The 15,623-nt window shown below is 36.3% G+C and overlaps 1 protein-coding gene across 1 annotated transcript in view; it reads right to left on the bottom strand.

The window, feature by feature from the left end:
• KCNT2 (potassium channel, subfamily T, member 2) overlaps positions 1-15,623 on the bottom strand; it is a 728,083-nt gene that overhangs the window by 5,144 nt on the left and 707,316 nt on the right. Inside the window, exon 25 of the mRNA XM_006834237.1 lies at positions 7,604-7,688. Within this exon, the coding sequence (XP_006834300.1) occupies positions 7,604-7,688 (85 nt within the window). The remainder of the gene's footprint in view (positions 1-7,603; positions 7,689-15,623) is intronic.

The following is a 15,623-nucleotide window of genomic DNA, read 5'->3' as shown; positions in this document are numbered from 1 at the left end:
ATTTATTTGAAAAGAGTTATAATAAGAATGAGTTCATAGTGGCAGACTGAATAATTATTGTTTTTTAGTTAAGTATAGGTATACAGGGGAGTCCTGGTGTGGCACTGTGGGTTAACGTGCCAGACTGCAAAGCCATTTGAACCTCAAGGTCAGCAGTTTCAAGCTAAACAACTGCTCCTCGGAAACCCTACACAGGGTCGCCATGGGTAGGACTGACGCAACGGCACTTAACAACAACATAGGTATACAGGCAAGAAAAATAGAACAGTTTGGTTTTGTTATTATAATAGATAGAGTAAAGCCTCTATGACAGGCAGTAGAAAGCCATGTAAAGCATAGATATGTTCCAATCATTTAAAGATTTTCATGAATTGAATCTGACAATCATAGTGTTTACTAAGCTAAGAATGACAAATTGAAGAGGAATGGTGCACATTCGTCATCAGAAAGAACATTCAAAACCTGTCATGAAGTACAATACTGTCTGTGATAGGATAATATCCATAGGCCTAAAAAAGAAAGACCCATTAATACCACTATTATTCAAATTATCGGACCAACCGCTAAAACCAATGATAATGAAATAGAAGAAATCTAGCAACTTCTTGATTGATGAAACATACAATTAAGATGTATTGATAATTATTGGTAATTGGAATTTGAAGGCAGGAAATAAAGAGGAAAGTTGGAAAATATGGCCTTAGTGATAGAAATCATGCTGGAGGTCACACAATAGAATTTTGCAAGACCAATGACTTATTCATCATAAGTACCTTTTTAAAACAGTATAAAAGATGATTATATACATTGAATTTACCACATGTAATACACAGAAATCAAATTGACTGTATCTGTTGGGGGAAAAGAAAAAAGACAATGGAAAAGCTCAATGTCATCATTTAAACAAAACTAGGAGCAGACTGTGGAACTTAATCACCAGTTGCTCATATGCAAGTTAAGGCTGAAGGTGAAGAAGATTAAAACAAGTACAAGAGTCCACCAGAGCCAAAATACGACCTAGAACATATTCCACCTGAATTTAGAGATCATCTCAAGAATAGATTTGATACATTAGACACTGATGACAACAGACCAGAAGAGATATGGGATGGCATAAAGAACATCATACAAGAGGAAAGCAAAAGGTCATTAAGAAGACAAGGAAGAAGGAAAAGACCAAAATGGATGTCAGAAGAGACTCTAAAATTTGCTTTCCAGCGTAGAGATGCAAAAGCAAATGGAAGAAACAAGGAGGCAAAAGAACTGAACATTAAATTTCAAATCAAAGGGCAGCTCAAGAAGACAACATCAACTATTACGACGAAATATGCCAAGACCTAAAGTTATAAAACCAAAAAGGAAGGCCACACTCAGCATTTACCAAGCTGAAAGAACTGAAGAAAAAATTCAAGCCTCACCTTGCAATATTGAAGGATTCTCTGACCAAAATGGATTCCTGATGTGGATGCTGTAAAATAAGCACTGGACTGCAAGGTCAGGGGTTCAAATTCACCAGCCGCTCTTCAGAAACTCTATACCAGGTCGCTAAAAGTCTGAACTGACTTAACGGCACTTAACAACCACAACATGGGCAAAATACTGAGTGATGCAGAAAGCGTCAAAAGAAGATGGAAGGAATACACAGTGTCATTATAGCAGGAAGAAATAGTCGATGTTCTCCATGTAAAGACAGCATATGATCAAGAGGCAATGTACTGAAGGAAGAAGTCCAAGGTGTGCTGAAGGCATTGGCAAAAAAAACAACAAAAAAAGCTCAGGAAACTGATGGACTACAAGTTGAAATGATTTAACAAAATGATGCAGTATTGGAAGCACTCACTCATCTATGCCAAGAAATTTGGAAGAGAGTTTACCTCTTGACCAAATTTTTAGAAAAGACCTATATTTTTGCTTATTTCAAAGAGTGATGACCTAATGGAATGTAGAAATCATTGGACAAGATCACTAATATCACAAGCAAGTAAAGCTTTGCTAAAGATAATTAAATAATGACTGTAACAGTACATCTACAGTGAACTGCCAGACAGATTTAGAAGAGAATGTGGAATGAGGACTATCATTGCTGACATAAAATGGATCTTGGCTGAAAGCAGAGAATGCAAGAAAGATGTCTGTTTACTTTTGCTTTATTAACTATACAAAGGCTTTGGACAGTGTGAATCATGAAAAGGTATGGACAACATTGGAAAGAATGGATATTCCAGAACACTGAATTGTGCTCATGAGTAACCTGTACATAAATACAAAATGAGGCAGTTGTTCAAACAGAAGAAGGAGACACTGAATGGTTTAAAATCAGGAAAGCTGTGTGCCAGGGTTGTATTCATTTACCATAATTATTCAATCTGTATGCTGAGCAAAATAATTTGAGAAATTGGATTATATAATAAATAAATAAATAAATATCATGGCATCAGGATTGAAGGAAGACCCATTAACAGTCTGTAATAGGCAGATGACACAATCTTGCTTGCTGAAAGTGAAGAGGCCTTAAACTACTTACTGATGAAAACCAAAGCCTTCGGTATGTGTTGCACCTCAATGTAAAGAAAACAATCCTCATAGCTGGAACAATAAATAACATATGGATAAATGGAGAAAAGATTGAAGTTGTCAAAGACTTTATTTTGCTTGGATCCACTATCAACACTTAATGGAAGCTGCAGTCAAGAAATCATATGATCTATTGCACTAGGCAAATCTGTTCAGCACAAGGCCTCTTCAAAGTATTCATGAACAAAGATGTCAATCTGAAGACTAACATGTGCATGACTGAAGTCATGGCATTTTCAGTAACTTCATATGCATATGACAGTTGGACAATGAATAGGGGAGGCCATAACAGAACTGATGAATTTGAGTTATGCTGCTGGAGAAAAATATTAAATGTGCCACAGACTGCCAGAAAAACAAACAAACCTGTGTTGGAAGAAATACAACTAGAATGCTCCTTAGAAGCCAGGTTGGTGAGACTTCGTCTCATATACCTTGGATATATATTGTCAGGAAGGACCAGACCCTAGAGAAAGACATCATGCTTGGTAAAGTGGAAGGCCACAGAAAAAGAGAAAGATTCCCAATGAGATGAATTGTCACAGTGGCAACAACAGTGTGCTGAAGTGTAACAATTGTGAGGTTGACACAGGACTGAGCAGTGTTTCTTTCTGTGGTGCATATGAGTCAGAACCAACTCGATGGCACCTAAAACAAAGCACATGGGCTATAGGAACTCTACCAGCCCAAATCACCATGCATCTAATTTCCCCAAACTCCTATATTCTAACCTTAACATTAGATTGTTGTTATTGTTGTTATGTGCCTTGGAGTCAGTTCCGACTCATAGCGACCCTGTATAGGGTTTCCCAGGCTGTAAATCTTTACGGGAGCAGAAAGCCTCATCTTTCTCCCGCGGGACAGCTGGTAATTTCGAACTGCTGACCTTGCGGTTTGCAGCCCAATTTGTAACCACTACGCTACCAGAGCTCCTTAACATTATATTACACAATGCATTATTATCATACTTGCTAGTGGGAACTTAAGTGAATGCTAGGAATCCTTTTACATGGACTTTGGGTCAAAGTTATTCCGCTGATATATTTTCCTAACAAGTTTTGACATGCATTCTTCATAAAAACAGAAACTATTCAGCAGATCAATATTCATTCTTTTTCTCTTCCTCTTTATGTATGTCTTCTTTGGAATATTTACTCCCTATTGTAGCGTTATTCATCTAGAAGATGAAAAGTAATAATTTTCTATATAAACTAGCTTCTTTTCTAGTCCTGTATCTCTACCTTTTTTCTAGACATTTTTACTTAACACCTTAAATAATATAGCTAAAGCCCAATGACTGTCTCTCTTTTGTTTTCAGACAATGATCCTTCCCGTTACCACATGGGAAATTACCTCCACATTCTGATGTTTTTCAGTTAACACTTTGTAAATTCTTTTGCATAGGAACCTTTCTTTATAACCCATTTTCTTGGTGTTATCCCCCACAAGCCTAATAATACATTTTTTACTTTTTTCTCTACTCCTAGAACCATCTCAACCATAATCCATCGTGGTGCACAGATTTACTACTAAACATGGATCTTCTAGATAGAGTAGTCCATTTTGTGACGCATTGTAAGTACTAGCTTCTATGCCTGTGATTATGGTCCCATTTTGCAATTAGTTGGCTGTGACATTAATAAGGCAGTATTAGGGTGGGATGTACCTTGACTTCTTGTCTTACTAGACTATGTTACTCAACTCACCATGCTTAATTTCCTTGAGGTTGTGCTCTGTATCCAATATTCAAGGAAGACTCTAGCCAAGTTCCCACTCCAGCTCTGAATCCTGCTTTTGGGTCATCTTTGTCTGACCTCTGGATCTTGGGATTTGAACCTGCAGCCTATTGTCTGATATATCAATTTGGGTTTCTCAGCCCCTGAAGCCTTGAGAGTTGGGAGAGACCTCCAGACCGAAAATTGACTCACCAATCGGAACTTGCCAGCAAACACAACTGTGTAAATTATTTTCTTGAAAGTTCATGAGTTCTATGAGACATTGGAGAGAATTATGGAATGCAAAGATGGGCAGGGCAATACTGAAATGAGGAGGAGCAGTTGATGCCTGAGATTATGGAAGGGTTTAGCAGAGTGGAAATTTGGACATTTGGTACTTCTTTAAACATTACTGACAGAAACTGGCCTTGTGCTAATTCTTCTGTTGTTAATGCTGTTAGGTGCCATGGAGTTTGTGTACAAAAACAACTGCCATCTTCACAATTGTTATGTTTGAGTCCATTGTTGCTGCTCCATGTCAATCCATCTCTTGGTGGGTCTTCCTCTTTTACACAGACCTTCCATTTTACCTATAATAATGTTCTTGGCCAGGGACTCGTTTTTCATGATAAAATGTCCACAGTCTGAGAGATGAAGTCTAGTCATCCTGGCTTCTAAGGAGCATTCTGGCTGTAAATCTTCTGAGACAAATTTCTTTGTTTTTCTAGCAGTCCATGGTACTTTCAGTATTCTTCTCAAGTATCATATTTCAAATGCATTGATTCTTCTCCATTCTTCTTCATTGTCCAACTTTTACATGCATATGGGATGAATGAAAATACCATGACTTGAGTTAGGCCCACTTTAGTCCTAAAAGTGACATCTTTACTCTTTTAACACTTTAAAGAGGTTTTTTTTTACAGCAAATTTGCCTATTTAAATACATTTTCTGATTTGTTGAGTTCTGCTTCCATGAGCATTGATTTTAGATCCTACCAACATGAAGTATTTGAAAACTTCAATCTTTTCTCCATTTAACATGTTATTTATTGGTCTAGCTGTGAGGATTGAGTTATTTAGTAGTCCAGTTGTGAGAATTTTCGTTTTCTTTACATTGAGGTGTAATCCATCCTGAAGGTTGTAGTCTTTGATCTTCATCAATAAATACTTTAATTCCTTTTTGCTTTCAGGAAGCAAGGTTGTACAATCTTCAGATTACAGATTACTGGTGAGTCTTTCTCCAATCCTGAGGTCATGTGCATCTTTATATAATCCAATTTCTCTGATTATTTGCTTAGCATAAAGATTGAATAAGTACAGTGAAAGGATACAACCTTGGAACACACCTTTTCTGATTATGAACCATTCACTTCTATTATAACAACTGTCTATTGGCATTGATCCCTAATGAGCAGAATTAAATGTTCTGCAATTCTCATTTTTCACAGTGTTATCCTAGTTTGCCAGGATCCACACCGTCGAATGTTTTTGAATAGTCAATATAGCACAAGTAAACATCTTTCTAGTGTTTTCTACTTTTAGCCCAGTGCTGATTCTTCCAAAAGAAATTATTTATGCTCCCATCCTGCAAATCAATTTTATTGTACCCATCAAGGTTGCTTTAATAACAATAAAACCCTTTCCACTGCTATACACTCCCACTAAGCTGGCAAAGCCCCAAAGGAGACATCTAATAGCTTTGCTTAGTAGTAGTTTTAGTTATAAACCATTTGCTGGGATCCATTTTATGCTCGTCATCACAAACTGTCCCCACTCTTCCTACCCTTTGAACTTAGTATTTATTTTCTTAATCTAAAAGGGAGATCTTTTTTAGATTTTTGGCATTTATTTAATGTCACTAATACTGAATAAGCATCTCAATCAGCCCTGACTCACAACCATGTACCTAAAGGGCAGATGCTGTTTATATATTTATCTTCTAGCTTACAAGTCCCTTTAATAAACCTCATTATTTTCTTGTTCATATACAACTAAATGCTGCCTATTGCCAATTGTTGTTGTTAAGTGCCATTGAGTTAATTCTGGCTCATAGCAATCCTGAATAGAGTTTCAGAGGAGCGACTGGTGGTTTTGAAATACTGACCTTGTGGGCAGCAGTTCAATACTTATGCTACAGTTCCAAAATAAGAACCTGCCTATTAAGTCACATTTAAATTCTTATTTGGTCATTTAAGGCTTTCTAGAGTCAGGCCTAATATATTTTTCTAACATTTACCACAGAAATGAAAATAATACAAAACTTCTACTCCAGTAAAACTAGATTATATAGTTGTTGCTGATAAGTGCAATTGAGTAGTTTCCAATTCATTGTGATCCTGTATAGTCTTTCCAAAGAGCGGCTAGTAGGTTTGAACAACCAACCTTGTGGTTAGCAGGCCAGTGTTTATCCTACAGCACCATACCAGGACTCAATGCAATTATTCCAAATTCTATGTCAGCCACCATATAATTTAGCTGACGTGTGTAGCAGCTGTCAATTGAGGAAGACCAGGTGAGAATGAATACATAGTACTGCCACTAAAACACATTACTAATGCCCACATAATCTGTTTTATCAAGCCATTTCCCTTTACTGGAATGTTCTCTGTTCCCCAGTACACAGATCTTGTCTTTCCTTTTTAGGCTAGTTCACATCTTACATACTTTGTAATCTCTTTTATTCAAAACAAAATGTTCTTAAATTTAGAAAAACACTGTCTATCATACATTTGATACTTTATTTATTAGTGACAAAGTCATACTAAAGTGACATTCAATTTACATGCTTAAATTATAGTTTTGCTAACTAGAATGTAAGTAATTTGAAGCCATGGAAAATGTTTTGTTCAACTCTATGTCACAATTTTAAGGCCATGCTATCAGAATTGTAAATGTACTAAATATATTTTTCAATGGAGCAAAATTTTTCCATAGGTTTTTAAAAAAATTCTTATTTTATTTAAGCTTTTAGGAATTCTGGCACATATAAAACTAGGTAATATGGACAATTTCAGGCTTTCTTTTGAGTTGCTCTCTTATTCCATGTATTTTCTCATGTTTCTCAAATATATTAGTGCACAGAATACAGGAACCATGTTGTTATCTACTTCCTTTTTGCTGTTACCATTCAACAATACTTTCTGTAATAGTACACACTGCAAATGAATGGATTTATAGAAAAAATACAATGCAACTTAGACTTTCTAAGAATTTACATCACAAAATAATAAGACTAGATAAAAAAAATAAAAGATCAAGTAAATTGGTAGCTTCCTAGGAATAAATGCATTGCATAAGATATGAAATCAACTTACACAACATCGTTCAGCTCTATCCTGGTATCTGGAGATGGGTTAATCAGGATATAGGAGAGGGTACTTTGATGATCATTCATTTCATCTAGAAGATAAATAAGTCCCAAGTGTGTTATATTTACAGAAAATTTCAGGAATTATTATAGAGTAGTTTATGTGCAAACCATATAGCTATCAACTAGAAATTGCTATAGTCTAGCCTATAGCATAACTATGTACGTACATTTGGCTATTTTCAAATTACTATCATTGGGAATACATGACAAGTACTAATTTGGGGCTCCAATAGAAGATGAAAAGAAAGCATCTAATTCTGCTTAGAGCTTTATTTTCTACCTCTTTATCCATTGTACTGACAAAGTATTTCTATGAAAGAAAGAACTGGATAAGATACTTGCTTAATTGATTTTTCCTTATGTATTAGAAAAATAACTGCGGTTACAGAAGCTCTGGCAGAATAGTGGATTATATGTTGGGTAACTTACTGCAAGGTCAGCAGTTCAAGTCCACCAGGTGCTTCATGCGAAAACGATGAGACTTTACTCTGTAAAGATTTACAACCTCAGAAATCCTCTACAGGGTAGCTATGAGTTGGAACCGACTCAATGACACATAGCTAGCCAGTCAGCCATAATCATTGATTCCAGGAAAGAATATTTATAATGAATGTTAAAACTTATCCAATTACACTATATTTAGGAAGCACAGCATAAATGTATCTAGAAAGCACAAAAGCCCCCAAAATGTTTGACTTCATAATGTGATATATCTGATGTAAGCTATCCTATTATTTTTGCAAGAAGACCTGGTGGTGCAATTGTTAAAGAGCTCTGCAGTTAACCAGAAGATCTGTGGTTCAAAGCTACCAGCTGTTCCACAGGAGAAAGATGTGATAATCTGCTTTAGTAAAGATTTCAGCCTTAGAAACCCTTTAGGCATTTCTACTCTATTCTATAGGGTCACTATGAACTGGTGGAATACAAAGAAGCTTACGCAAGGCAATTTAATCAAATAATTTTTAGAGTTCAGTACCACTGAATCATTTGTTTTCCTTAAAAACAATGTATGCTTCTGAAATACTCAGTTAAGGCTATACCCTTCTTAATTTGTGAAGTCCTTCAGATGACTTATCCTCAGACTACAAGATTTGCAGGCTACAAGATTGTGAATTTTATAGGATGTTCAAAACAAAAGCAAAAAATCTTTGTTGTTGTTAAGTGCCGTGAGTAAGTTCAAACAGCCTTTAGGGGCCTCACTTGCTTAAATCCCAAAGACTCATCAGCTGCTCTTTAGAAACTCTATTACAGGATCACTATGAGTCTGAACTGACTCAATAGCACTTAACAACAACAACAAGAAAGCTATGTTGACACATAATTCAGTAATCACAGTTCTTTTGGAAAGTAAGTTTGGGGCTGGGTGAATGTTCTTAAATTTGTGTTTAAAGTGAATTACGACATTGTTATGGAAATAATATCCATGTAAGTAATGGATCCATACAAATAATGCATTCATACACATGGAAATGATAAAATTAAGTAAAACAGTTCTGACACAGTGTTATTTGCATATAAAGCATCTCGTAGTATCCGAGATTCCTGGTGTAGCACTGTAGGATAGACATGGAGTGTTAACCACAAGGTCAGCATTTCAGACTCCCCAGCCACTCCTTGGAAACCCTATACAGGGTCACTATGAGTTGGAGCCACTTAAACAATGACAACAACATCCTTTGAGCCACTTCATTTGCAGACATTATTGGCTCCTGAAGAAAGAACTAAACTTGGCAAATTTCTCCAAAATCTAAAAACATATTTCTTATCAATTTTCACATACATATAAGACCATTGAAAATACCATGGTTTAGATCAGGCACACCTTAGTCCTCAAATTGACATCTTTGCCTTTGAACACTTTAAAGAGGTCTTGTACAGCAGATTTGTTTAACCAATAAAAACAAAGTCTTTGACAACACCAATCTTGGTTAGAATTATTACGTGATTAATAAACCAAAGCAAACCCACGGTTGGTAAATTATTTCCAATGTATAGTGACAAATTATAACTGACCTAGAAGGTTTCTAAGGCTGTAAGTCCTAACAGAAGGCAACTGTAGGTGGTGAGTGCCTAAGAATACTCCATATACAATCAATTAAATATAATAAACATAGAACAATGGCTTGAAGACAACAGGCAATTTCATTTCACATGAAGCAAGACAGAGATGTTCAAACAAGTGATCAAGATGTAGCCAGAAAATGTTTTTGAGGAAAATGGTAAATAAATAAATAATTCAAAAGAATGATACTTCGGTACATTTAATGTATTGGAAGAAAGAACAAGAAAGATATAGATGAAAGCAAGGATAAAACAGAACAAAGTTGCAAAGAATTCAGGCAAAGACTACAAGAAAAAATGGACAAAATAAATGAAAAAAATTAGAAACAATACAAGATCTTCAAGTAAAATATATAAGATTTATGCTGATTTCAGAAATGGATAATAAGTCAAAATGGCAAATGAGTAGATTTTAATCAGTGGAAAGCTGAATTAGTGAGTTTGACGATTTATCTCTCAATATTAGTCTGCTAAAGAACAATCACAAAGAATAAAAGGGAGAAAAACATCTGAAGAAAGTCTAAGATTTATGTGGCACACCATCTAGAGGAATATCTTATACAGGATCAGAATTCCAGAACAAGAACTCACAAGAAAAAAAAAAAAAAAAGAGAAAACTGTCAAGGAGTTGTTAAAAGAAAACTTCCCTAACATCACGAAAGATGAGAAAATAAGCATTTAAGAAGCTGAGGGAACTTGAAACAACCCCAAAGCAAATAAACAAGACGTTCTTCGGAAACCCTATACAGAGTCACTATGAATCAGAACTAACTTGACAGCACTTAACAACAACAACAACAATAAAAACCAAAATTTTCAAAACCAAATACAAGAATCTTGAGAATAGCTTGGGAAAAATGAAAATTTACCTACTAATAATATCCAGTAAATCTAAGTTCTGATTTCTCTGAAGAAACCATGTAGATAAGGAGGTAATAGTATAACATATATAAAACTCTGAAAGGAAAACAAAAATTGCTAACCAAGAATCATATGTTCTTGTTGTTGAGTGGTATCAAGTCTGTTTCAACTCACAGCAGCTTTCTAATGGGTATCTGAGAAAATCTGGTGGGTTTGAACAGCCAACTTTGAGGTTAGCAGTCCAGTGTTTATCCTACCAGGATAAATACCACACCAGGACTCCAAGAATCATATAGGCAGTAAAGCTGAACCTCAAATATGACAGTAAAATTAGGATATTTCCAGTTAAACAGATATTAAAGATATTTGTAATAACCAAATCAATTTTACAAAAAATACTAAAGGGAATTCTTGGGACACAGAACCAAAAACAACAGACAACAGTCTGAGATTTGCATGCGTAACACCACCACCCACAAGTCATTCCAGTTACATTATTATTGTTAGGTGCCATCGAGTTGGTACCAACTCATAGAGACCCTATGCACAACAGAACAAAACACTGCCCAGTCCTGGGCCAACCTCACAATTGTTGCCACATTTGAGCCCATTGATGCTGACGCTTTGCCAATTCATCTCGTTGGGGTCTTCCTCTTTTTCTCTGATCCTCCCCTTTACCAAACATGATATCCTTCTCAAGAGACTGGTCCCTCCTGACAACATGTCCGAAGCATGAGACATGAAGTTTGGCCATCCTGGCCTCCAAGGAGCTCTCTGGCTGCACTTCTTCCAACACAGATCTGTTTATTCTTTTGGCAGCCCATGGCACTTTCCAGCTATATAAGTATCCAAGGTAAAATAAAACTAAAAGTCTGAGAATAGGAAACCAGAGATAGCAGCTTATAATGAAGACAGCTACAAAGCAAAAAGAGGAAATAATATAGCTACAGAACTTCTAAATGGCAAGGAAGTCAAATTGGTTTCAAAATAAACTAGACTGTTATAAACTGGGAAAGAAATGAACAGATTACAGAATAAGCATGACAAAAATTAATAAAACTTCTCACCAAAAAAATAAATAAATAAAATAAAACTGAAAACAACAGCAATTAATAAAATGTCAAAAAAAAAATCCCACAAGCAATATGAACTCAGCACAGAAAATTATGTGGAACAATGAAACCAGCAGTCCCATAAAAAAACACAAATAACAAAATTACAGCAGTCAATTCATAACTATTGATAGTTATACCGTATGTAAATGGATTAAATGCACCAGTCAAGAGACAGAGATGGATAAGAAAAGAGGATCCTTTGATACACTTTCTACAAGAAACACACCTACGTAGAAAGGCAAAAATAGACTAAAAATCAAAAGATGGAAAAATATCAGGGTAACAACAATAAAAAAGGAGGAGTGGCAATATTAATTTCTGATAAAATATACTTTAAGTTAAAAACAACATAAGAGACAAGGAATGGTATTATATAATGATTAAAAGTCTATTAAACATGCAGACATAAGTATAATAAATATAATGTGTTCCCAGTGAAGGAGCCTCAAAATACATAATCAAAGTCAAACAGAATTAGCAAAAGACAGAGAACTCTACAGTAACTGTTGTTGTTAAGTGTCGTCGAGTTGGTTCCAGCTCATAATGGGTCTGTATAGTGTTTCTGAGGAGCGGTTGGTGAGTTTGAACTACCAACCTTATGATTCAAACTGACCTTGTGGTCCAGTGCTTATCCTACAGAGCCACACCAGGACCCCAAACATACCAACAACTGTGAGGATGGCGCAGAACTAGGCAGGGTTTTGTTCTGTTGTGCATAGAGTCCCTATGTGTCAGAACAACTAGAGGACACCTAACAACAATAGAAACAACAAATTACCTGTTAATACACCACTTTGGTACCTCTCTGATGAATGAACTTTGGACCTTCAAGTTTAATTCACAGATGTTAAGTAGTCATTGCAGAACAGAAATCCAAGTGGGAGAGGATGATGGCTTGGAATAAATGGGATTCATGGAGTTAGCGGGAATATGGTACTGTAGGAAAAGCACTGGACTGCTAGCCACAAGGTCGGCAGTTCAAACCCACTAGCCACTTCTTGGTTGGTTGGTTATGTGCTGTGGAGTCAGTTCTGACTCATAATGACCCTGTATAGGGTTTCTCAGGTGGTAAACTGTTACTGGAACAGAAAGCCTCATCTTTCTCCCACGAAACAGCCATTCCTTGGAAACCCTATAAAAGGGTCTCTATGAGTGGGAACCAACTCACAGCATTTAACAACAACAGCAAGTGGTAAGGGAGAGACAAAAAGACAGAACCACATACTCACAGAGAGACAGGGATAGACAGATACAAATAATTGGTTTTAAGCATTTTAAATGATGATAGGAAAAATCAAATAGGAGGGGTAAAAAAGGAGAGGTCATGATTTTCTTCATCACAACAAAGAAATACTTTTTTCATGGAAAAATACTTAGTTGTACAGTGCTACTTTCTCCAGTCCACCACTTGTCTACCAGTTTATGGTACTGTGGTAGCTTGTGTGTTGCTGGAATGCTGTAAGCTATGCCAATGGTATTTTAAATACCAGCAGGGTCACCCATGATAGATTTCAACAGAGCTTCTAGACTAAGGCTAGAATGAAGGGGGGGCAGACCACTTCTGAAGTGGTAACCACTGAAAACCTTATGAATAGCAGTGAAACATTGTCCGATATAGTGCCAGAAGATGAGTCTTTCAGGTTGCAAGGCACTAAAAATACTGCTGGGAAGAGTTGCCTCCTCAAAGTAGAGTAGATTTTAATGATGTAGATGATCAAAGTTTTCAAAGAACAGCTGCAGACACCCATTAATAATTGGAGGATGGAATACATGAAGTTTGAATCTAGGAAAATTGGAAGCCATCAAAAAATGAAATGGAATGTATAAAGATCAGTATCCTAGGCATTAGTGACCTGAAATAAACTAGTATTGGACATTTTGAATCAAATAATCATATGATTTACTATGATGGAAACAACAAAATGGACAGGAATGGCAACACATTCATCATCAAAAAGAGGAATTCAGGATCTATTCTGAAATACAATGCTATCTGTGATTGGACAATATCCATCTATCTACAAGGAAGACCATTCAATACCACTAGTATTCAAATTTACATGCCAACAACTAAAACCAATGATGAGGAAAATGAAAAATTCCACCATCTTCTTCAGTCTGAAATTGATCAGTTAATTATTGGTGATAGGAATGAACAAATTGGTACCAAAGAAGAAGGATTAGTAGTTGGAAAATGTGGCCTTGGTGATAGAGACTACGCTGGAGATCACATGACAGAATTTTGCAAGAACATATTTTTTTTTTTCAACAAAACAAATGGTGACTATACACCCAGGAAGTGATACACAGGAGTTAAATTGACTACATCTGTGGGAAGAGACATGAAGACACTCAATATCGTCAGCCAATACAAGGCTGTGGAACAGACCATCCAAGTTCAGGTTGAAGTTTCAGAAAATTAAAACAAGTCCACAACAGTGAAAATATGGTCTTGAGTATATCCCACCTGAATTTAGGGATCATCTTCAGGAACATATTTGATACATAAGACAATAATGGCCAAAGATAAGGGGAGCTTTGGGATGACAGCAAGAACTTCAGAAATAAAGAAAGCAAAATGTCACTAAAAAGGGAAGAAGGAAAACATCACAATGGATGTCCAAAGAGTCTGAAAATTACCCTTGAGCTTTAGAGAAGCTAAAGTGAATGAAATAAATTATTAAATAAAAGAGCTAAACAGAAAATTTCAAAAGACAGCTCAAAATGGCAAAGTAAAATATTACAATGAAAAGTGCAAAAATCTGAAGCTAGAAATCTAAAATGTTTCATGGTCATCATTTCTCAATCCACAATAACTGAAGAAAATATTCAAGTCTTGACTTATAATATTGAGGGATTCTATGGGCTAATGTGCCAGACCGCAAAGTCATTTGAACTGCAGGTTTGGTAGTTCAAGCTCACCAGCCGCTCCTTGGAAACCCTATACAAGGTCACTATGGGTTGGAATCGACTTGACGGCACTTAACAACACAACATGGGTAAAATACTGACACAGTGGCAATGATATGTCCATATGACTTACAGACCAAATCTTTGTGTCATCATATGATAATCATACTTTATCACATAATGCACACATGATTAATTCTGAATGTGATAATGTTAACTGAGCACCAGTATGGCTCAGTTATTTCTAATTCTGAGGATACAGCAATAAACCTAACAGGTGAAGTTCTTGACTTCATAGATCTTACTAGAAATTTTCTATGGAGGCAATATACTGTATAATAAGATTTTTGTTTGACAACCCTTGACCTGTTGTTGTTAGGAGGCCCGTTGCCGGTTAATGCTGTAGACTGCAACATGGGTTTGGGTCATTAAGACCGGCAGTTCCAACTCACCAGCTGCTCCTTGGAAACTCTGTACAGGGTCGCTATGAGTTGGATCCTGACTCGATGGCACTTAGCAACAACAACAACAACCCTATGTAAAATAAACACTGCCTGGCCCTTCTTTGTCTGGACAACTGTTGCTCCATGAGACCCCCATCGTTACAGCTACAGTGTTAATCCACCTCATTAAGGGTTTTCCTCTTATTATGCTGACCCTCGATTTTACCAAACATGATGTCTTTCTCTAGGGAGTAGTAGCTTCTCATAACATTTTCAAAATACATGAATATATTTAGAAGCAAGTTTTGGCATCCTTGTTTCTAAAGAGCATTTTCATTCTTGCTATGCTTCTTCCAAGACAGATTTTTTTCCCTTAAGGAGTTCTGGTAGCATAGTGGTTATGAATCAGGCTGTGAACCGCAAGGTCAGCAGTTCAAAACTACCAGCTGTTCCGCAGGAGGAAGACGGGGCTTTGTGCTCCTGTAAAGATACAGGCCTCGGAAATCCTGTACAGGGTCTCTATGAGTCAGACCCGACTCCATGGCACTTAACAACAACAACAACAACAACAACA

Source organism: Chrysochloris asiatica, unplaced genomic scaffold (genome assembly GCF_000296735.1).
Source record: "Chrysochloris asiatica unplaced genomic scaffold, ChrAsi1.0 scaffold00009, whole genome shotgun sequence".
In the NCBI taxonomy this organism is placed as follows: Eukaryota; Metazoa; Chordata; class Mammalia; order Afrosoricida; family Chrysochloridae; genus Chrysochloris; species Chrysochloris asiatica.
This window is presented reverse-complemented; position numbering and strand designations above follow the sequence as displayed.